Here is a 25,476-nt window from a genome sequence, read left to right on the forward strand (position 1 = left end):
TGTATCCACTCCCAACCTCACAATTTAAACAACATTTTTTTTCCACTTTCTTATTATCAGAAGTTATAGCTATTACCAAATTATCTCTAATAGTTAGCTTACATTCATCCTGCCAATCCTTTCTTTGTCTTAAGTAAAAAAAACAAATCCACATCTGGCATTTTATTCCATTTCCCTTCTCTTTTACAATACAGCATTAACTGCAAAATAGTGTTATAATTCGGTGTCCCATTCGTGGGCCACTTTTCCTGATCATCCAATATATACAAAGGCCACCAATTATTACAATACTCAAATTATTACAATACTCAATCATCTGGCTCTTTTGCAGATCATCCTGTAAATTTCCCCAATGTGCCAATAAACATCCCAACAAAGAATTTTTCAGGATTTTGTCATTTACAGCAAGATTACCCATGCTTTTACTTTTAAACAACCGAGTTAACTTAGTTGCCATGGTGTAATTACTCACAGTACAATACACAATTATTCAACTCTGTCACTCCGATCCGCGGATCCACACTCCACACTCGCTTTCGTTCTCAATTACACGTCTCACCCTTACAGCCACACTCACACTTTCCCACAGTTACTTTAAACAAATATATAACACAATATTATACCTCTTAATTTTCTTCTTAATACACAAACTCACAAAACAACAAAGAAAACAAACATATAACACAATATTATATCTCTTAATTTTCTTAATACACAAACTCACAAAACAACAAAGAACACCAAAAACTTCTAACTTCTTGTTAGAGGCACTACCTTAGAGAACACTACAGCATATAGTTTCTCTTGTCTACACTTTTGTCCAACCCTGCAATAGCTTTCGCTTATGTCTTACAGGCAGACGCCTAGGCTTCCAGTTCCACAAGGATCCTTTTAGTCCAACCCTGCAACAGCTTTCGCTTATGTCTTACGGGCAGACTCCTAGTCCTACCCTGCGCAGCTCTTTCACCGCGTCTGACAGGTAGACTTACTCAGTGGGACTCCAACCCACTGGTGGGACTCCATCCCACTCCTTACCATACACTTATTATAGTGGGACTCCTACCCACTTCCTCTAGTGCACTTACTTACTACAATTAAAAAAAAGAAGTGTCTTACCCAAAAATCCAGGGAACGTCGCGAAGAGCCTTATGGATCGGGGATCGATGGGTATCCCCGAGAAATCCTCGGTGCCGGCTGGAACCGATTAGGTCCCCGACTCCTCTGGTCTCCTTCAGCGAGGTCCCATCTGGGTCGCCAAAACTGTTACCGAAATCTCGGAATGAAGAACTTATCGACACCAATGTGATGTAGATAAGCAGACACTTCTTTATTGACGGCCGGGTGCGTGAGCGAGTCCTCTCACGATCAACGCACACCGGGTCCCAAAATCAGATTCCATATATAGAACTTATTCATACATATTCATTAATTATTCATGCATAATCATAACATTTCCCGTAAATCATTTGCATACTCTCCTCCTATATCCGATTATGCGCAGTAAAGCTTAGAAAGGTCTAGAAATGGGTCTAGGGTACGATTTGGGTAGGTGGTATATGAGTCGGTGGTCGCGATCTCCCCCTGCCGGAATTACCTTTTACTAAAGTTCACGGTTTCTTGGCAGGCACCTACAAGCTGTTCCAGTCGACTCTCCCCAGTTCCCATTAATCTCATATTCTGACATTTCAATACGCCTCTGCATACAGAAGACTGGTTAAATACAAAGGAACCTTTCAACCCTAGAGTTATTACCTATGTTTTAACAATAGTTCCAGGCCCTTCTTCTAGCCTTGGTACAAGACGTACAGAAGATCTCATAACAACTTTTACTGTGTAGCTATAAGTTTCTTATAATTTTTTTTTTCTTATCCTTCTATATTTTAATTTTATTAAATGATTTTATAAAATCAATTAATCAATCAAATAAAGTCAATCAATCTTAACTTATTAACAAATCGATATTACTATTGGGGGACAAACTTGGAAGAAACCTGCAACAAACTTTGTCAGAATCCACGGCTGAGCCTATGGAAAGCTCGTACTCCCTTGCTGTCTGCCAGATGTCACGGCAGGATGGTAAAGAACTAAGAGGCAAGAAAAGCAGAGAAAAATCAAATTCAATTGAAAATAAATTCCTTTAGTTTAAAAATGAAATCACATTAGTTTAACTAAAGAACTCCTTTTCAGGTCCCACTCCAAGATTAAGTCATTATCCAAGAGTTATGTGTATTCAGGCAACCACAACAAAAAACGGCAATAAAGAGAGGACTGTGCGACAGGAGCAGCAGAGCAGCTCCCTCCTCTAAGCCCCTGTCAAAGGCAGGTACCTGGGCACGGACCCCAGACGGCCTCCGTGCCCCCTCACCTGCCGTGCCCATGAACAGGCCAGCAGAGGTTTGTCTCTGCAATCACTGACCATCGGTGGAAAACCCCTCCCAGGATCATGCCTGGGCTGGGGTCTCCTGTCATTCTCACCTGAAACAGTGTCTGTTTCTGAGGATCACTCTTCCAGAAAGACATAAGCCAAGGAGAAAGCAGCCAAGAGGCTATGGTTAAGAAGGATCAGGGCTTCAGGAAACAGGGTCTCACAGGATTAATCATAGGGTGAATGGACTTGTTTAACATCAGCATCTTCTTAACAGAAGAGCTGTCTAAAGGCCTTTAAATATTTAAAAGGATGCTACAAATCAAAAGGTAATTAACTTCTCCCCATGCTCTGGGTTGAGGGCACTCCGTGTTGTCCAGGCTTTCAATGAAGCAAAGGAAATGCATTTGAAGTGTTACAGAAGGAGAATTTGGGGGCAGTTTGAGAGCAGTCTGTAGCACCACAAGATAAAAGGAGGGAGGAGTTACGGTCTGCGCCCCATCACACAAGGAACAGAGGCTTACACATCTTAGCCATATTATTCAAACAGATGGGTACCCTCTCAGGTGGCAGCTGGAGAGAAGCACTTCTTACTCACTTCATTTGAAGTACAGTATTTCAAAATGGATTTTCTGGGGAGGAGGCAGGGGGGTAAAGATTTCACCAGTTGCTTTTTTTCAGAGCAAATAAGAGTGTATTACAGGGTAATGTGATGCAGAGTCTACGTGGTGAAATGTTACCCTCTGCCTTTCTGGGTAACCTGAAAATTTTCAGGGTCTCCTGAGTGCCCGGGTACTCTCATCTGTATCTCCAACAGAGTAGTTTCGATCAGTATTCCAGTATCCTGGAGTTACCACTTCATCCTGCCAGAAGAATAAAAATGCATCCTGCTGTTAAGGAAAGAATACAAGAACAGGGAAATGCACTTCAACAGAGAGAACTTCAACCTACCAGCACAGAGCAGCTCAACGACGGCTTGGACTGTCCCAGTGTGCTGCTTTGGTCATACACAAGTTTTTCAGTCCCGATGTATCAGTAATAAAACTTGATCTATCATGCAACATCAAAATTTACTTCCAAATGTGCTTTTGTGATTACAGATCTGACTGGGAGCCTCCAGCAATAAAAAGCTATTTCTGCTTTCAAAGTAAAGGCTAGTAGCTCCTGTGAGCAGCTTAAATAGCCATTCACAGACTAACGCTGTGATACAGAATGCTTTAGCTTGAGGAAGGTTATGGTCACAGAAATCACTGTACAAAACACCAAATGGATTCTTTCTGTATGGAGTAACTTGAGCAAACAGTAAGCTGTTGGCCAACAGAAGCTGATGTTCTCCAAATTCACAAGAGTTCCCCATCATAAATGTTTGTATTTTTGACATCTACAATTTTTGAGAGAAGCTTCTGACACACAATTGGCAGAAGATGGTCCCCACATCCAAAAGCACCCAATGCCAGCTTGCAGCAACAGCCATTTCATTTTAAGCAGAGCACATTGAGCCACACAGCTGAAAAGCTTGAGTGTATTTGGATGTCTGTCTCCAACTCCCAGGGGAGCCAGAGCCACACAAGAATAATTCCCCTGCAGAATTTCCAGATTGTGTCCAAAAAGGTGCCAAATTCACATGGCTCCAGTCACCTGCACTGAAACACACTAAAACTTTTACTTTCTTGAAAGCTCAGGCGTGCTGCAAACACACAGAAGGCAAGATTCTTCAACAGTCTTTAGAAATCACAGAGACACAGGCAAACGTTTTTCCCGCAGTATGATACAAGTTTAATTGTGCAAAAATACAATCATCAAGACTTAAGCTTTGTTGTAAACTGAATGTAATTCCAGTGAGGTACAGGCATGGAAAGAGGTCCTACTGTAATTAACAACAAATACACCATAGTCACTGTTTAGACAACCATGCGGTTCGATACACTGATACACTGTTCTCAAGTGATTTACACATTCTGTATTTAACTGTATTAATCTGTATTTAATCTGTATTAATCAGGAGAACCAAAGAAATGACACCAAAGAGGAAAGCCAGTAGCACTGCACTAACTCAAAAGAACGTTAACAAAATTTAGACAGACTCCCCAGTGATGGCCAAGAATTAGTCTGTGATACGGCAGGTGGGCAGTGTAACTCCCCTTCATCCAACACAGTATATACTGTGCTTCAGCAAAAGAAAAGGCTTTCCTAATGCCAGTATTTCTTTCAAGCACAGGAAGATGAAGCATTAACAACCTTTAAAACTGTGTTTCAAACTATGAAATACCAATGGTGTTGCATAAGAACATAAGAAATAGATGGGGGGGGGGGGGGGGGGGGGCAGGAAACACGAAAAACTTTCAGAGCTCAGTTCTCTGGCTCCACCACTCAATAAAACAAAAAAAAACATATGGAAAAGAAAGACACCGCTGAATCCCCTCGCTGACTAAAATCCTCCTGCAGTGCCTACATCACTGAGGAAAAAATAGCTTTCAAAGCAATTCCCCTCCTTACACATTCATGTTTTAACATAACCAGCTTGGGCATTTGTAATGTTGTCCCCCTATGGCTACTTTTTGGTTCTAACAAATCTAGACACTTCTTGCAAAAGCATTTCAACATCTTTGTTATCCTTGTCTTCTGAACTTGGTTCCCAGTCAAAGTCTTCATCGGTAGGTTCGCACACCTCTTCCTCATCATCTCTAAAGCTGCCATTAAGATCATACTCATGTGGTTCATCTTTCTCCACAGCCCTTTCTCCTGTAGGGACAAAAATGCCATATATTCATGAATAATAAATACAGAACTAAAGAGACCTTGCAGGGGCCATCTAGTTAGCCTCTCTCCTCAGCAGGAGAAAGGCTCAACTAAAGCACTCTATCCAATGCTGACAATTTTGTGTTTGATTTTCAAGACTCTCATGTAAAGCTGTACCATCCCTCTCTGACCACTACTGCAGGGCTTACCAGTCTGATCAATTAAGAAAGCTCTCCTTAGTGGCTTTTCTTCCAGCACTTGGAAAACAGTTGCCAGGCCTCTTCTGATAACATCTTCTGATATCAGAAGAAAATGGTATCAGATAACGTCTTCTGACAACTCTCCTTTCCTGAAGGAGTGGCATACACAATTTTCCTGGTCATCTTCCTGCTACTTCTATACCTAAACAAGGCATCTTTCTTGCCATTTAGCCCCTAGCTCTTGCTAGACAGCTATTCTGACTCTATAAATTTTCTGCCTTCACCCATCCATATTTACTTAGGGCTACTTTATACTCTTGCTCTTTGGAATCTGACATGGCTTTGAATTCCCGTTCACTTCTTTCCTGAGCTTCAGGTGAGCAAAGAAATCTGCTAGATCACTCACCTCCTACGTTCTCAACTTGGATCTGTGCTGTGTAGTCTGTACTTCCTTTCTGAACACAGGTTAAGGAAACAACAAATGCTGAACACTTCTTTCCTGAGCTGGATGCAGCCTACCGCCTTCCCAGTTCAGTCTATTCTATCGCGCTGCTGTCCAATCTGCTGCCTATCCATCTTCTGCACAGCTCACACTTTGTGATTAAATTGCCTTCTGTCTTCCCAGTATGTCACAATACTCTACATTGGCAGGAATCAAAACTTGGAAACCTCTATTCACAAGAAATGGATGCTGCTCGCTGCATGTTCCTAAACTTTTTTAGGCAGCTTGTCTTGCAGTAGTCTTTTAAGTGCTCAGATATGTTGACATATATAAACCAGTTCCCAGAGACAGGGCAAGCCTGATTTTTGAAGAAGCCTTATCTACCTGACTTGGTAGCATCGATGCAAAGCTGCTGCCATAGCAGCATTGCCTTCTCCTTTTACTTATCGGTAGCTGTGAACCTTTAACAAGTTTATTTCCACTGCTTTTGGACTTTGGCAGATGTGCACGACCATTGCTCTACCAGCCTACGCTACCTCCCTTTTTCTTACAGGCCCACAATTCCTAACTAGCCACAGACTGTTAATATTCCAGTCATGGTATGCTGCCCTTAAGTCACACCCCTGAATAAAGCTGTATTTGTTCCTTTTCTTCCCAGCCTCCAGTTTCTGCATTCTTACCTCATCTGGAGATAACCTGTCAATGATCTCATAATGATTTATCTGTTGAGCAGTTCTTATCATCTTATATATGAAACTAGAAATGTGTCTTCTCAGCTACACAACCCAGTCCAAATAATCCATGTTTATATTAACCTCAGGTATTTCTTAGCAGCTTCTTGAAACCTCAGGTCAGAGCTCCAGACACTCAAGCTGTGCGTGTGGTGAACAAGCAAGAACACCAGCACCTGGTGTAGTCAGATCACATCCTCTGTCAGTTACATTTTTCTGCTAGTGGAATGTTACTATTCCAGAATTATCTTATGGTCTGATTAACATTTTATACTCTATAGCAAGGTTTTCAAAAGCACTTACAGCAGCAGTCAATTCCCTCAAAGGTACACAATTTTATGGGTGAGCTGTGCTACAGAGGCACCCAATGACTTCCTAGAATAAAGTCAGCCATGCGTGACGCAGCCAATACTACAACCGAGAAATATCCTATGGCTAGCAACCTATATAGCACCTAGCAGAAAATCCTGAAAATGTCAGCTGTCAATTTCGGCTGTAATCCCATCCCATATGATGCTTGCTAGTTTACTGTTTACCAGACTTTAGAGGAAAGTAATTATGCCCATGTTTACCCATAACAGCAGAATTTTTTCTAAGAATCACAGACTATAGTTGTGCAGAAGGAATTATGTCTTGGAGGGAGAAGTCGAAACAAAGATGCTAAATTAAGAACAAAATCTCTCTTCTCAGCCTAAGCCTGTGAGAATAACAAGCCCAAGACCAGATTAACAAAGAAAAACTGCTTTTCCCTTTCACAGCACTGCAGGTGGTATTTTACAACAGAAACAGGAATTCTGGAAAAATACTGATTACTTCCATATTTTTCCTACAAATGTATGAGGAGCATACGATGTTGGTTTTCATCCACCAGTGTTTTTAGATTTCAGCAGTGAATGATGCACTTCCTTCCATGTCTTCCCACTCCTCTCTTTCTGCTATAGTTTAATACAGCTCCACAGCCCCTGAAGCTGCTCATTAAGCACAATTCTCCCTTTCCCCTAGTACCATATTTATAAATATGACCTTGAAACATTCCCTGAAATTATCTCCTTCACATGGGGAGAAAAAGCTTGCTGACCACCCCTTTACAAAGGGTTATGTTTGGAAGTGAGCCGATCAGCTTGCTAGAAAACATACACAGAAGTGTGCAGGAGAATTCTGCAGACTCCATAGCCACAGCAGGTCATTCATCCAAGTAGCAACAAGGCAGTGAAGCCATTCACTAGTGACAATTTAATGACAACACACACTCCAGCCTTTCTCTTTTTTTTTTTTCCTTCCTCCCTTACAGCTATTTCCCCAGTAATTAGCCTTAGACTGTTTCTCAGAACATAGACCACATTCTCTATTGGCAATTTGTAATCCATCTCGCAGCAATTAGACTATCGATGTTAAAAACTAAACATGGCAAATGTCACGTAGATAGCACCCTTCTTTTCTTGGCTGGTGGAGTTTCAGTGCGCTTGAACAGAAATTAATCCTGCTGTGCTTAACAGTGCAGTTGTGCCAAACAGCACGAAATAAAGGCTAATGGAACCTTGCCTGTGTGATCTTGCATGGCTCGGTACGACCGCCTCAGATGTGAGCTTGCTGAGTGCAACCTTTTACAAGCTTTGCCCTCAAGAGAACTAAGCAAGCCAGTCAACAAGATATTGAGGGGAAAAAAGAAATTTAAACAATCATTAAATATGAACAGAACTTTAATTAATGAATTCCCTTCTTCCCACTGTGCATGGAATATCAATTTTTCCCTGGTTCGTTCTTAGGATGAGGAGTTGAATTTAACAGATTGAATTTCACTTCCATGTCAAAGATTTACACATTTACAAGAGAAGCACTTTTCCATCCATAGCCATGCCTGGTTGACCACCTGCCATGAGTTGCACACACAGGATCTACCATTCTGGTAAGGAAGGTCCTCTTATGAAAGACACAGCTACATTTTAAACCTTCAAGATTAGCTTTAAACTTCAGATATGCACACAGTCCAGCTTGCTTCATTATTAAAATCTTAACCGCTCGCTGCACTTACAACGCTGCTTACAATTCTTGCCACTCTTTAATGCACATCTCTGCAAGGGAGCGGTGATCAAGATGGGGCTCATACTTGCACCATGGGATGTGGCAAAGCGTACAGCTAACAAATATGCCTCAAAATATGCTAGTGCACAGATACACCCATATCAAGCATTCAGTGACAGCAGAAGTACACACATACATGATAAGGAAATGGGATGGGAAAGACATTCCTGAGTGGAAAGTAGGTCGCAGAACAGAATGGAGGCCAAAACACTTTGTCTAGAAAACTACAGCTATCTGCACTTTACTTTCTCTAGAAGGCAGATCTCTGTTTTGAAGATTTCTGTAGGAAATGCCCAGCCACACCTTGGTGATCTCAAAGAAGACAAGTCAGTTCCCACCTCCACTCGAGATGCAGCAGTTCCACATCCTCATGCCTTGTTCAGGCCAGTGAAAGTAAAGATGGCATATCATCAGGCTTTCAGACTCCTCTTCAACGCTCACTTGTAAATTATTTTAGAAATAACAGGAAGCTTCACATTTGGAAGCCAAACTGAGATACAAGAGATGCCTTGAAACAGAGCTAAAGGATATTTAAAACTGGAGCCCATGCACCTGCAACATGTAAGTTAATATTATTGGCAGCAGCAAAGCAAGCTAGGTGTACTACTGGTAAATGGAGGAGATACTCATACATAGTATTACAGGTTACATTATCAAGAGAGACTACAGCTTGCCTGTGATACTACATAATCCTCACTGATGTCTAGAAACTAAAGTTCGAAGGATACGTATGTAGTTCATAGCGAACACTGCCCCCAGCTGAAAGGCATTACCCTTCTTCGACACTTCAGTCCTAACAAGCCTGTAACATCAGTACCTCAGAGTAAATATAAGAAAAGCTCATCACCACATCCAGAGATATCTTTTGACATTTATTTAGAGGTCAATGCAATGCAGGAGTATCTCAATGTTTCAAGAGCAATCAGTCTTCATGGGGTAACCTTAACTAGCTGTGGATGAACTATTGGCTCCTTTCATCCTGTTATGAACCCTGTTCAAGGAAGGAAGAATTGACTTGGTCACACATGTCTCTCAAAACATTTGTTTGTTTCGCTGCCTGCTTCCAGGGAAGGACAGGTGTGCTCAGCACACAGGAATTCAATTCCAGCACTATTACTTGCAAAAAAGGAAGCAGAGTTTTACTAAAATAATGACTACCTTCTTCTCAGGTAAGTATTATCAAGCATCTCCAGCACCACTAAATGCCCCAAAACCCAAAGCAGATCAGTTGCATCCCATGCTGATGGGCCCATTCAAAACATCAGAACATACCATTTTTTGAAGTTTTTGTCGTGTTCTTCTTTCAGTTACTAAAGAAAGAAATTTTATTAGCCAGGACAGAGTACAACCTAGCAATAAGGGTTATTTGGAGAGGTTGCTACAACAGAAGACTGGCTTATTAAAAGAAATGCTGCAATGGTTGTGCTGTATTTACAAGTATAAAAACTACTCTGCTGCCCCCAAAAACCTTTTTTTTTGTATTAAATGATTCTTTAAAGATTACCCAGATGAACTGTTCTTACAATTATGAACTATGCCGTCTGTAGACAAACATCATCAGTACTGGCTGGGGTTTTTACAGCAGACAATTGCAGTATTTCAAAGCACTTAAATATTTTACACCATTGTTTCCATAAATGCAATTTCTCCTTAATAACCATAGAATCATAGAATGGTTTGGGTTGGAAGGGACCTTAAAGGTCATCTAGTTCCACCCCTCCTGCCATGGGCAGGGGTAATGTCATAATCCTGATTTTTTGAAGTAAAATGCATTATCATTACATTTCCCTAACTGTTCTGCTCTAAAGTATTGTCTTTTTGCATTGGGAATTAAATTGGAAAAAAAAAAACCTCCAAGTCCAATAATTAAGAAAAAGCACAAAAAGAATGCAAAGTACATCTTTGAATTCTCTAAGAACAGACAAAATATAAACAGTATATTCCCCTGTGTTTTTCAACAAGTCTAGTTACTGGAATACAAAAAGACTTTTAGAATAGAATCTCAGATTCAGTTTTAATTATATTCCCTCCAAGCCTCAACAGAACATACATGCTATAGGGATACACACATTTTGCTGTGGGGATGGGAAAAAAAGCTACAGAAAAAAATTACTGCAGTATCCATTTGAAATGTTGAGAAATACTTCAGTATATTCCCTGTTTTCACTGTAACACTCCAGCTCCAAATGGAGGAAGCAGAATAGAGAGATCTGGTAAGACCATGCTATACCATGCTTAGTTTTCAATAAAACCTGTTAAACTCATGAAAACAGCCACTTGCCATCTGGCATTTTTGTCAAATCCTAAGATATAAAGCATACAAACTATGTCAGTGGTGTCTGACCCAGACCATCTTGTTTCAGTTGAAAAACATTTGAAAAAGTGAATGTAAGTGTGCAGCGGCCAAGCAGCCTTACCTTCCTTATCACAGACAACGGCAACACCACATGCTCAAGAAGAGCAAGGGTGCAGGGCAATACAGAGCAAGCTGCAAATGCAATATTACTTTCTCACTTAAAGCATTTTATTCCAAGGTGTTGGCATCCATTACTGGGTTTGGGGGTTTTTTCCCCCCACTTTGAGCTATACTGAACAACTTGGCTTACCTGGAGGTGCACTGTGCTTGTATTCTAGTTTATGCTGTGGATTCTTCCTGCAAAGAAAACAGTAAAAGCTTGATTTGCCACCTTGTTCCACACCTAACAAGAACCTAACAAGTTCCCAGAACTCCTTTGTATTTTGTGAATAATTTTCACTTCTTTTTAAAATAAAATTCTGTGACCAGTGCCTTACTGCAGTGTCTCAGCTTACGTAATGTAGGGTGGAAGAAAAAAAGGGTTCCATAAGAGTTCCTTTTGTTTCAGCCTTTTAAAAAAAATTAAAAAAGACAGCTGATCAAAACCAAGGGATGAGATAGTTTCCAAACTTGTAAGATGAGATGCATTTGCTCAGCATAATAAGAACTGATCCAATTATTTACTCTCACTAAAACCAAAACCAGAACATAACCTCTGGTGCATAAAGTGCAATGCACACACAGTGCATCACAAGTCTGAGATACCCAGCCGTAACTTCCATATTCTGCAACATAAGGCTAAAAATCAAATAGTTTGGGAAAATTAAAGAAATTGAAAAGAATTGCCTGTCTCAAAGTATCACAGGGAAAGGCCAAAGAAGGACTGTTAAGAGAGTTTACTAATTTCTGCAATATGCTGCTGCAATCTGGGAAGTTCAATATACAAGTGTATATGTCTTCTATTAAAAAACAGCATCAATGCAATGAAAATTAAAAATTTAAAGTCAACTTACTCTTTGATCTGCAATAAATGCTCCCCTCATTCAGGCTGCGATCCAGGTCATGAACACACTGATTTATCCCACCCCCCAAAGCAGTTATCCAATGCTGTTCTAATGTTTTAACTTGGTCCCACTTACACCGTGCTGATCTGTTGTCTTAGTGTATTAGAGCCGCACGTTAAAATTGTTTCAGCTCAATTTACTTCTGTGCAGAAAATTAAAATTAAAAAAAATTCTAACTTTGGAAGAAAACTGGTTCAGTTGTCCTAATTTCTCCTTCTGAAAAAGAATCAACAATTAAAGCCCACTATTTAAGAATGGCATACCATTTGACATTGCTTGAAACACAAGATTAATTTCTATAACTGCAGAATTTTTTTGATATTTTACAAAATACCCTTGCTGTGAAGACTGCCTTGTAAAACTACCATTTGACATTGCTTGAAACACAAGATTAATTTCTATAACTGCAGAATTTTTTTGATATTTTACAAAATACCCTTGCTGTGAAGACTGCCTTGTAAAACTAGTTGTTTATGTTTTCTTATTCTTCAAAAATAGAATACTCTTCAGTAAGAAAATCTTATTTTTACATCAAATAAATTGTTACACATTCACATACTTGAAGTTGATTTACAGTTTTATAGCTACTGCTATCCCAAAGTGCATTTCATGTGCATTAGAAGGGATAGTTATCTGAATAAAAACATGCAAGTACAGCTTTCTATTAAATACCGTACTGAAACAGAACAGTTACTTAATCCAGTGTTTTGCAAGTGTTGGTAGCATCAGAGCATTTGATCCCAACTCAAGGCACACCATTTAGATAACTCAATTATGTATTCCAGTAGTAGCCAACAGATAAAGACAACAAAAATAACATCAAAATGCTTCAAATGACACCTGTTGCTTTGTGGAAAGAATTATCATTGCTTTGTGGGTGCCTCCTTTCTTCTACCCCAAAAAGAATGAAACACTGTTTAAGAAATGATCAACCAATAAAGCACAGGAGTTGACTTATCTGCAAGGAGAGACAGTTTTAGTTTTGGACAGTGTCCATTGTACTCCTGAAAAGTATGTTGGCAATTTCAGGAGCGGTATAAACCTAGATTTCTCATCCTGAGGTGAGAAATTCATCTCACAGATGTTTTTTGAGAAAAGAAACACTTCTGCATTAGTTGAACATAAGATGGCTTTTCCTTAAAAGTTACTCCCATTTTGTTACACTTTATAAAGAACACGCTCTTTAGGATCATCACGCTTCCAGGGAGAGAGAAAATGTTTCTGCTCAAGCACAATCTTTAACAGCAGCTGTTAGTTTCAATATGCCCCCACAAAAGGGCTGTTGTCTCAAAATATATCCTTTTGTCCATTGCATCAATTACAAAGCAGTCATTACACTCTGCTAAATACAAGTGTAAAACCTAGATATTGAGAAACAAATGGAACAAAAGGATCTTTTGAAGAAAATCAACAGCTGCTAAAAGAAACAGCAGTCAGCCATAAAGTGGATTTTCTTGCTGGTACCTAAATTATGCTTTCTAACAAATCAAATACTAACTAAAATAGAGGTTTTGTACAAAATCTTAACAAATATTTTGTGAAAATCTGAACTAAAAGTTACATATCAAGAAGAACATGTAACAATAAATTATTGTTTCTATACAAGAACAGTTTACTACAGGTTGAAAAATGAGAAAGTTTTGATCTCTAGGCCACTGAACAGGTTCCAAAAGTCAAGGCTTCATGTTCACCAGCTGAAATCACAAATACTTTGCACAGACCTTGGTGGCATAAAGGTAGCAGTCTGGCGTCAGTAAATTTGGAAAGCCACAGTCAAGATTTAACATCACTATCCTACTGTCAATTTGCAACTCCAGGGGAGAACATTCTTAACCTGTAAAACAAGAAAAGCCATTTTGTACAGTGCTTCTTACCTATAACAAGCCGTTCCATACGTTCCATTCAGGCCGGTTATCATTGTTATCCTGAGTTACGATCTCTGTTTCATGATTGTCATCGTCATTAGGGTGACTAAACTGCTGAAAGTGAATGGGATTCTTCCTGCAAAAGACAAATATAGATCAAGAACTGACTATTCCATTTAAACAGGAGAAGTGGAGGTAAGAAAGGTGTTACTGAATCAGTGACATTTTCAGTGGTTACAGAAAGAGAAGCTTTTAATGTTTAACTTGATGCAGAATGTAAGACCTGCTTTCAGGATAATTGAAGAAAAGTTTTGTTTCAGCAGAGGCTGCAAGAGGTTAAAACATGAATTCTCCTATTTGCCATCATCAGCTTTACGTTTCAGGCCTCCAACACATACACAATCTACTGATGTAGTCCCATAGCATGAATCTCGCTCCGTGGCTTGCTCCGTCATGACTCCCTCTGGAGTTACCAAGTGCTACACAAACCTCTCGCAAAGTCTGAGCTCAAGCTGCGAGGGCCAACCCATGGCAGCTGAGCAACTGCAGTCCTGAAGCCTTCCCACGCTCTTGGGTGATCACCTGTGAGCTTCAGGCAGTATGTCTCAATCATTACTTCTGTTCCGTATGCAAGTTACTACTCACTTGAACACTTCAAATGCCAGTGTATTATTCCAGAGGGATGAAGTGCTGGGGCCTGAGCAGCAGGCCCTGAGCCAAAGCTGACCTCCAAAAGAACCCGCCAACCCAACCTTAAATATATGTATTTAGTATCCAATCATTAGCGAAATATGCACGGTCATTAGTGAACCATGTACGGCCATTAGCAAAAGATGCTCCTTGGATAAACTATAATCATGAGAGAAGAGACAGCGCATCCTTCCTTGCTTAGAGGCGGGCGGCCAAAGCCATGAATCCAGCTGTTTGGCCTTGTCTGGAAACCGGTGGTTAAAATCCAGTTGATAACAGGAACTCCCTCGGTTCCTCCCAACCCCTGGCCAGGCTTTGGTGGCATCTGACAGGAGAGTGAAACCAGATGTTTCCACGTTTGGAATTACGTGAGCTTGTTTGTTAATAGTATAAAAGCTGAACCCTCTTGCAGCGACATTGCAGACCTCACCTACCAGGAGATGCCCTGCGCAGGACTTCCCAGCTGCCGGGACAGGCTCTCCAGACCCTCGTGCAACAGGGGCTCCCCAGCGACTGCAGAGCTGGAGGATGGCAACCTGTTAGGGCAACAGGTGATGTATCTTTCTGAACCACTACAGCTAGCTGTGAATAGTAACGATTAGGTGCATTGCCTTGCTTATCTGTTTTATTGTTTGAATCAGGGTATCGTAGGCTAATCCTTCTGTATGTGCATATTGCCTTATTTTCTGCATTAATTTGAAACAAACAGTGCATCAAGGGTATCTTCTGTATTGGTGTCTGTGTGCTATCTATTGACCCCATCAATTGGCAAAACAATGGAGCAGTCTCCTGGACATTACATTGATTATGCTCTCAGGTTTGCCTTGGCTACCGTGGCATTTTATTTGAAATACCAAATCACAACGATGACATGAAGTTGTACCGTAAGACATAACTCTGTGTGTAGCTGAGCCACACCGATGTTAGTGATGAGAGCACCGTACAAGACAAGGCAGCTACAAACAACATCACTTTGTGAAGAAGTGATGTTAAAAAGAACACAGAAAAATACATTATGACTTCAGGAGAAATTCATGGGGCAGATCAAAAGACACTACAAAAAATTATGTCATAATGAACATACTGTACTAAAAGCAAATCTACTTTTTCCCTCTGATTTCTTTTAGAGACACTTTTTTTCAAGCATATTTGAAAGCAAGAAAAGTGAGATGTTTTAATAAATGATTTTCCAAAAGATATACACAAAATACTTCAGTGATTTACCACTAATTCCCAGTGTACATAATCAACATCTTTGTGCAAACTGTAAAAGTGAACTGCTTGCCTCAAGCAAGAGCAATGATAACTTGAAACTGCAGAGGGATTACTGCTGTCATTTGCACTTGTTACAGCTGCATTTAGAAACACCAAGCCAGAAGCACGTATGCAGCTAGCGACATACACAGCAGCTTCCTCACTGACCACAACGGGCTCTTATGAACTTTCTAGGGAACAGTCAGTATTATTTTCAGCATTTCAACCAACACCGTAAGAGAAAAAGCTTTTGTTACAGCTTTTGCAAAATGATTACTTAAGCACCATGAGCCCTACTAACCATTCAGGCCTCCTTTCAGGCACTGAAAACAGATTAGATATTTAGTATTAATACTTTTACATCGCCGTCTGCTTGGTATCTTTCACTCGGGAAACTCAGCAAGCAAGCTACAGATAAACTCTTCCAGGAGCTACTTATCAGAGATCCAGTGTCCCTTAGTCCTATTTACACAGGTGACAGACGCCTCGTTCTGGTCTTTTCTGTTGATTTCTGCAGACTGTAGGGTAAGTAAATACTGTTTCGCTAGATATCATTGCAAGGCTGCATTTACCAGTCTTTTATTCTACAAGTTCTCAGAAAACATCACTTCTAACGCCACATTCAGGCTGGCTGCCTACTTCTTTTGCCATTTAAAAATAAATGGGATGAAACCAAGTCATTTTAGAGGCTACTTGCATTGTTTTCTAAATGCACAGAGCTAACGTACCAGCAATATTAGCCAGAATTTGAGTTCAGTCATTTGAAACACAATTCATCTTCTCAAAGGGACACAGAAGCAGCTAATGCTCTGTGAAATCATTTTAATACTTATGATGTGCGGAATTAGACTCTGTAACTCGAAAGTTATAAAGTAGGTATGTTTATTGCGCGCAGATGCACGGGGGATGGCTCCTCCACAAGCGTGCATACCCAAAGTGACGCTCCTCCACAAGCGTGCATACCCGAAGTGACGAACCATCTCACATTTATACAATAAAACAAATGAATATTCAATTAACGCCTATACATACTCGTTACCTAAACCCCGCTTTGTATGTTAATTAGCTTATCAGTCCGTTTCCTGGAATGTGGTGGTCTTGCAGGTTTGTAGGTGATTGATGTTCTTGTGACCATCCGATCTTCTTCAGCAAGGAAAGGTGATTCATGTCCTTGTGACCATCCGATCTCCTCCAGCAAGGAGACTTAGCACTCCCTCCCTCTAGACAGCATTGGAATATCTCTCATCCTTTTCTCATTCTTTTTTAAATAGCCCCTTTGTTAAAGGAAGAAGGGCAGGTGTCTCCTCAAAACTGTGTGCCTATGTGACCAGACACCGCACCCATGACCAGTCACCATACCCACATTCCCGAGCAGACATATACAATCACAGTCGGTGTCCATTGTCCCCATTTCACACTATTTCTCCATATCACTTATTCCTACAATAAGATACATGCAGCATCATAGTCATGAAGGAAAAAAGGCCTAAGAGCTGCCAGTTAGCTAACCTATTCTGTTTTAGGTGATAGCCAGTTCCTTTCATGAATTTACTTCAAAAGCTATTTGGCCAATACCAAAGAGCCTTTATTGCAGGAGAGAAAAAAGAAAAAAAAATTGTATAGGAGGAAGCAAGAAAAAGGGAAGGGTCTTGATGTACGCACCCTATCACTGGGCCTCAGGATTCTTTGGGCCAGTGGATGATGCTCCTCAAATTATACATCACCTGTGAAGCACCTCAAACACGTCCTATTTCAGATGCTCAGGACTAGTAACATCATAGTTTATCTTACCTTTATGTGGATAATTTATACTTACACCATTTCTAGATGTTGTGCAACGATATCCAGCAAAATAAATAGAAGCAGAGAAATGCACAGCTAATATTAAGTACACATTATCCCTTCTTGCAAAAATCTTCTTCCTTTTATTAAGAGTTTGGTTTGTTTGAGGGTTTGTTCGGGTTTTTATGAATACAAGAGATCTGAGTTGTAAGAGCACAGCACCTTTCATGCTGGAAGCTGCACTCCAAAGTTAGTTTTACAAAAAAACCTTGCTGCACAGGAATACGTTATTAATTTGATCAAAACTAAATCATTAAGCTTTAATCGCACAAAAAATAACCAATTAAAAGCCTATTTTAAGAATAAAGTTTTAGGAGAGTTGCCTTCTCATACACAGAAGCTCTGAATTTCTGAAAGAAAATTATGCAAAAAAAAATTATGCAAGTAACACTTACAAAGTTCTTCAGAATCAATGCAGTCATCTCCAGCACGAGCTGAGCATTGCTCAGTGAAATATTCAAGACAGTTTTCATCTATGCAGCTCCCAAAAGCATCTTAAAAGCTTTTTCTAAAACAAATTTAAGTGGTAAGGTCAGAATCCCTGGCTCTTCTTAAACACATGCAGGAGACCCCTGCCATCTCAAGGGCTTATTTTCTCAGCCTACTAAAGAAACTGGTAAGTAAAACGTAATGACGTGCGGCGAATGAAGAGACGGGACGGAGCTTGATGCAAGCAAATGTCAATTTATTGTACAGAAGCACGAGTTTCTATACACTTTCAGAAGCTGCACGTTTTAAACAGATTGGTTCTTGAAGCTAAGCATTGCATACTAGGCAATCCCTGATTGGTGGTTAACTACCAGCAATTAACAGCAAGGTGTTACCTTTCCTTGGCGCCATCCTTGGCGCCATCCGTCTCCCACTCCCCTGTGCTCTGCAAACATGCCTCATCACGTTAATTGTTGTCCAGACAAGCCCGAGCACATTCCTCTCAGCTAACTGATTGCCATGCATGGTCCTAGTTTCCAGCCCGCTCCTGCATCTCCCCCTTCCTGTTGCACAAAAAGAACCCCTGAAATCGAGCAAAAACAAGGCACAAGTAATAGAACAAATAAAAAACCAACTGAGACATATTAACAATGTCAAAATAACCCACTGTCTCTGTTCTGTACAATTTTACAATTTCCCCTTTTTGTTTTTGAACAGCTAGTACCAGGTTTGCCATGTTCTGCAGGGCCCTTGCAAACATGACTGCAACCAAGGTAATAGCAAACAAACAATACTGCCAATTGAGTGAATGGATGCCAAAAAGGCTGAAATTTTCTCAGATTTTGTTAACATGTTGCTGCAATGGGGTGCCTAAAATCCACGCAGCACATACCATCAAAATCCTCACAGCCATGTCCTTGAACCAACAACAAAAAGCAGTGGCAATTTTGACTCACATTCTTAACTGCTTATCAAACAAGGTGATTTAACTCTTTAATGCTTTCCCTGCTGTTACTCTGGATAAGAGAAGAACCGCTGCGACACGTTCCCATCATAGCCTCCTACTACATTAGCATCTACAGAAAGACAATTACTGACATTCAAAGTGTAAACAATACCAGCTTCTTTTGGATTAACATTATACATAGGTGGAAGGGCACACCAAACAAGAACTGGTTCAGTCAAAAAGTTCGAAACATCGCATGCCTTCTCTGAACATACCTCTGGGGTCATTCCCTTCATTCCCTCTCTTTTTTATGCAAAGAGAAACACTTTTACCATAACAGAGAAGCCCCTATTTACATCTGAGCCCGGACACAAACTGCAGCTGTATGCTCCACCAGGCTCAGGGCAGAAATCATTCATGTAGTTACATAGCTATATATCTCTACAAGCGTGCAGACACCTATTAAACACTAAACAACCATGTTTATCTTTCCTATTCTCCTTCAAAATACCTAGTTGTTTTCTCATCTCTTGTTAGGTCAAATATTCTCCAGCTTCCTCTCCTACATCTCTCTTCAGACATTCTCTGTCCTCCTCTTTTTTGCTTTTTAATTGCGACAATGCAAAGGTTGTGTGTAGCTGGGTGACCATGACCTGATTTATGTTACAATCAACTAAATACAGGAAAAAAAGGTATGGGAGACATAAGGCAAACATCAATAAGGTGGTTAAAGATAATTATAATAAATCCTGTAATACTTTTGAGTCATGGCCCAAAGTTTCCCAGCCATGAGAAGAGACCAAAGGCATCCCGCCCCTGGCTCTGTTGCAGATCTTTGTTTTAAGGCTTTTGAGTTTTGTATACTTTTGTAAATTAATTCACAGCGGTCACTCAGATTCACGTAACACATCCTATCAAAGTCTTCACACTTGTGTCCCTGTGCTAATAATAAAAATCAACAGCAACTCGGTTCTGTAGCAACACGTGATGGACAGAATCAACATCTGTTAATAAGCCAGAAAAAAAAAATAGTATTTGTAGTATTACTTTGTTCAGCAAGCTAGCAGCCTAATTTACTAAGCAAGTTAAAAGCGTGTACTATTCTTACAGAAGAGATTAGAGAAGCAAAAATCTGTTATGCTGCATTCCAGAACTCAGCCTGAGAATTACAGTCTGCTGTGAGTTCTGCGTTACAATCATTTGACACATGTTGGGGTTGCGATTGTGAAAGTTGCCAGTTTACAATTTTCATTGACATTATCACAGCTAGTTGTTTTAAAAGCAACCCTTGAGCTTCCTGATGTTCGACTTGTTGCAAAATATTCTGAAGCCAATCAATCACGTTAGTATTAAAGTTAGTGACTCTCTAGGACCCTGCAAGACTGTGGCAAGACTCCCGCATCCTGACTGCCTTAATAGCCATCTCATTCATTTGCAAACAGTTGTCCCTGGCATACCTTGCCTGAGTCACAGAATCGGCACAGTTAATTGCTCCAGCCAACTGCTCATAGTTAACAGCAATTCCCCGATTAAGGTTTTCAGTCAAGGCCACTACACATAGCTCACAAAAATCAGATAACCACATCATATACTGTATCAGTTAGTACCATACAAAGCAGTAACTTCCAATCATGCAGTGTGAGTGTATAAGGCTCTGCCATCACTTCAAGAAGGGACATAGCAAATGTGCTATGAATCCTCCCTTCCCGCACTGCTTTGCTTAACCCTTTAACAGCCTCGTATTGCACAGGCTGCCACTCTGCAGGTTGATTTGTCTGACAAAATACTGAACATGCCCTAGCGACTCCCAAAACCCATCACTTAAGTGTTTCCCACTTGCATTCCTGCCACCAATCCCTCAGACCCCCTTTCACCCTCCCCAAAAATACAATCAATGCATCAGGAGAGACAAGGGGGTGGGGGAAAGGTCTAGCTCCTTTTCCAGATCTATAGGACCTGCATCAAAAGGTTTATCAGTATCAATAAAATCATTGTCCGAGTTGTCCTGTTCCCGTGCTTGGTCCTGTGTTGTGAGGGTCGCTGCAGTCAGTGACAGAAGCTTTGGGGGCAGAGGAGGTGTGGACAGAATCACCATCACTGACGGTGTCTTGAGAAGAGTCACGCTGTCGGTGGAATTTACAGCTTCCTCTGGTTTAGCAACGTTAGTAGAATTAGTCCACACTTGGCAAAGAGTAGTCAGAATTTGCCACCAAGATGCTAAATGCATTCCCGACACGGAGTTCCCCTCCACGGCAGCATCATACAATTGGCTGCTGTCTGTACACACTTTCATTCTTTCAAAGTCTCTAAAGTTTCTTGGCTGCTCACCTGTCTCGATGCATACAGGCGTTATCCTCGGGGTTTAGGTTGTCCGCCTGGTCCAGACAGCAAGACGATCGTTCAGCCAAGCCGTCTCCTCCGGAACGCAGCCCTCTTCCACGAGCTGTCTTTTTTCCGTCCTTATTCTTCCAAGGCTTCGGAACACCACCATAGGGGTCACCATTTGAGGAGATTGAGGCACGGACTCCCTGATCTGACTAGAAGACCCTTCATGAGTCCATATACGTCTCTTTCTGGGGACGAAGCCTGATTCCCCATTACGGATTTCCCACAGCTCACCTCTCAACTCCGGAGGGATTTCAGGCCGGCTCCTGCTTCCTTTCAGCAGATCATTCAAAGTTCTGTGGGATTCGCTGCATGTCACTCAGTTAGGCGATTCGAGAGCCCTTCGCGTTAGATCCTTAAACGCATCACGTCGGGGTCACCAATTTGCGGCGAATGAAGAGACGGGACGCAGCTTGATGCAAGCAAATGTCAATTTACTGTACAGAAGCACGAGTTTTTATACACTTTCAGAAGCTGCGCGCATGCCACGCATGGTCCTAGTTTCCAGCCCGCTCCTGCAATGACTCACCAGCACTAGTTATAAAGCCATAGTATTCAAGCCTGAAGTTAATGCCACAAGTGCGTGTAAGATGTTTATAAGTTCTAAACTGTAAGTCTTACTAGAAAACAGGTCTCATAAAAAGACAGATGCAAGTCTGTAGCTGCCAGATTTACAAGCTGAAGGTGAAATGAAAAATACTTCTTTTCATAAACAAAGAGCTCAGTATTTAGAAGAATGCACATACAAATCCAAAGGCTGGTTGAGCATGCCCTGCTTTGACAGTTATAGGAAAGATTCACACACACCCAGTCAGCACAGAACTGTACCACAGGCTAGCCAAAGGATAGAATTGTGGACAAAAATTGTGAAATTACAATTTCAGAGATGAGAGTTCAGCTGTACCACACCCCTACTACGCAACTCGAAATGGGGGTTGGGTTTGGATTTGTTTTTATTTTTAAATCCCTATTCTTTTAACTTCTGAAAAGCGAGCAGCAGACAAGAAAATGAACACAAGACAGTATTCAAAGAGTAAGTTCCTTGACAACAAATATAGTCAGATATAACACAGACAGAGCACTTGCCTCCTAGTGGTAACAGCAGTTTCTTTCGATTTGGAAAAAGCTTCAGACTGCCACAGGAAGAGAATCCCACACTGACGGAGGATAAGAAGAAGAATCTCTGCAGAGAGAAGTGTGAATCAAGCTTGACTCTTTCAAAAAGCAGTGTTTTCAAATTCATAAATGAAGAAACTGAGCTATGGGTTACAAAGTTATTTCCTAAACATTTCAGCTATGTGTTAGAGACATCTAATAAAATCAACTAAACTAACATTTCATCTTTTCCATTTGTGCTGTTCAACCACGCACCCACCAAAGGTGCCTGTCATATGCAGAAGACAAGTATCTCTTACTAGGAGTTTATAAAATACGGATTAGAAAACTGAAGAGCATTCAGTTATTGGAAAAATGACATTTTATATGAAACCTCACCTAGAAAGAACACTGTAAGGAAATGTTATGGTTACCAAAGCAGTCCTCATTTAAGACGTTGACTCCTACAGCACATTGTGCTAGAAGACACCTTTCATAAGATTAATGGAAGGAGACAAAAACCAGCTACTCATCATACTCAAAAGAGCACTCAAAGCAGCTCCTCTTCCTTAGCAACTCTAAAAAACAGGTTTTGCTCAAGGAAAACACTACACAATCAAAAACTGAATACGCTATCAATGCGTTCCTTCAAAGCGTCCATTCACATCACACTTATGTACACTTCTGTCAAGAATATGGGTAACTGCAATGGCTTGCTTTACTGCAACATAGCTATCTCATTGATGCAGAATGACTACTTGGTGGTCTTGCATTAAAAGCACATACAGGACAGACGATAAAGCACCTTTCTTTGCAAACAAGCAGGTTTAGTCTCATCACATTTCCTGAAGACCAAAGCTGGTGGTTTTGATACTTCCTATTTACAAATTTCTCCAACAAAGTAAGATTTTGTTACGTGCTATTTCAGAGCATTCTTTTCTTCTTATAAAGCAACACTTCCCAAAAGTACTGCCGCAAATGTTTTAGAATAAAGACCCAAGAAGAAACGTGCACATGCAGACTCCTATTGCATGTTACCTGTAACTAAAACTTGCCTTCCAAAACATTAGGAATCCTTCAGCGTGTCAGAGCATTGAATCAGCTTCACCCCCACAGAGGGGAAAACTTGTCTGAGCAAAATGAAAAGTAGCTGGAGCAAACTAAAGGCTGCATTTGTACTACTGGATCAGCTTGGCTGCCTAATGAACCATGTCCTCCTCATAATCATGAAGGGCAAAACCTGAGATATGCGAAGGAATGCTACATGAAAACTGGAAGTCTGATGTACTCATGAACACAACAGCTTTACGCAGTTATCTGCAGCAACAGGCACACCAAACATACACAAGAACCCATTTACTTGTGCTTGCTTGTTTGCTGAACAACCTAAGTTTTTACTGTCACTCAAGCCCCTTGGGGGAAGAGGTAAAAAATACAAAAGTAGTAACAGTGATAATATTTAAAAAAAAAATTAAAAATCACAGGACCTCCTGTTTCCTGGATTAGCCTTATCTTTTGTGCTTACAATGTACATAGATTTATGTAGTGCTTAAAATCTCCTAAAGGCAGTTCTCAGGTCACTGGTCACTTGCTACCCTCAGGAACACCTCTAGACGCCTATCTTCTCTTCAATATATTAACACATGGCATTACAAATCTTTTCTGGGCAGAAAGAACTAGCAGGAGACCAGGCACTCAGCACTGGGGTTTTTGGCATCTTGCTGGAACATTTGTATCGCACAAAACATTTGTATGACAGATTGTGAATTGAGAGGATATGAGTAGCAGAAAAAAAAATAAAAATCATCCCTCAATTGAAGTATCACCAAAGACACTGACCAGATAAGGGTTCACAAGGAGTTTATAAGTGTGACTTGTTCTGGTTTTAAGAGGGGACTGAATGCTTAAAAAAAAAAAAATATAAAAAAAAAATGGTGCAGATTGGCCAAGTTACAACAGAAGTAATTCCCCATTATTTAGGGATAACAAATAATAAGCATTTTAAATAGTCAGATCACAAAGCATACAATAACTTCATCTTTCATAAAAGTTTCAGCTGCAAATAAAACAAGCCTACGGAGTCTATGTTGGGCATTTCAGTCATTTACATCTCTTCTCCCTGCCGGTACATGTACTGTACACACAGGGGGGTTTATTTCTTTCCTTTTTAAAGTGGACCTTTGTTTCTTATTTCCTAGAACTCTGCATCGTTTAATCTGCTGAAGTACATCATCCCTTGTTTAGGTTATATTGGAAGTTAGCAAGACATCCTGGCTCCTCCTTTTATACTTTTAAAATTCTTGCTATGCCATTGGTTTCTCATCAGTCCCCATTTACCAAAAGATTTCTTTCAAATCAAAGCTTGTAACGACTTTACTGTTTTCGGTAGCTAATACAGTACTTCTTAATAACAAGCTAGCTTAAGCTGGGTTTATTTTTGCTTCACCTGTAACAGCCCGTTCCATACACGCAAGGTGTCCTCTTACGCTTGTTCTGTTTGGAGCTTTCTGAAGTATCTGCACTTCTGGTTGAATCAGAAATCTGTCTTGTAATCCAGATTTGCATCAGGCTCAAGAGTCCCTTCCTGGGCACCAAAAGATCAGGAAGTCCTGCCCAGTGAGCCTGTTGGCTTGCAGAACCAGTCATCTGCTCTTTGTTTACTGTTTCCTCACTTCTATTTCCTTTACTGGAGATCTGACCTTTTAGACAATTTACTATGCCGCTGCCTATCTTTTCTTCCCAGAGAACTTCCAGGGGATTTTGTTCCAGTCTTGCCATTCCCTGCCATGTTTCTCATGGTATTCTCAAGAGGAAATCCAGAGCATTCTGTGGAACAAGGTTCCATTTTGAAGGACCTGAAAATGTATATTCTTCAGAACTAAAAGCTTTAAGGTCAAACTCTGCCTCATCATTCCTGTTTTCAAAGTGAGAGAATCATAGTAGAGCCCAGGCTGGAAAGGACCTTGATAGAGATTAAAACCAGCCCCGTGGGCACATATTAGCTTGGGGCTCATCGTTAGCCAGCAGATGTGTTACACTTGAACAAAAGGT

At 40.6% G+C, this 25,476-nt stretch overlaps 1 protein-coding gene across 1 annotated transcript; it reads right to left on the minus strand.

Annotated features, from left to right (window-relative positions):
- Nucleotides 1-4,683: 4,683 nt before the first annotated feature.
- LOC130152367 (aprataxin and PNK-like factor) lies at nucleotides 4,684-25,270 on the minus strand. Its single transcript, XM_056345847.1, is given in 10 exon segments — nucleotides 4,684-5,107; nucleotides 9,832-9,849; nucleotides 9,852-9,869; nucleotides 11,166-11,212; nucleotides 13,794-13,816; nucleotides 13,818-13,920; nucleotides 24,872-24,967; nucleotides 24,969-25,041; nucleotides 25,044-25,126; nucleotides 25,128-25,270. Coding segments are annotated over 10 exon segments (795 nt in total). The 3' UTR covers nucleotides 4,684-4,916.
- Nucleotides 25,271-25,476: the final 206 nt, after the last annotated feature.

The sequence above is a fragment of the Falco biarmicus genome, chromosome 7, assembly GCF_023638135.1.
Source record: "Falco biarmicus isolate bFalBia1 chromosome 7, bFalBia1.pri, whole genome shotgun sequence".
NCBI classification, from domain to species: Eukaryota; Metazoa; Chordata; class Aves; order Falconiformes; family Falconidae; genus Falco; species Falco biarmicus.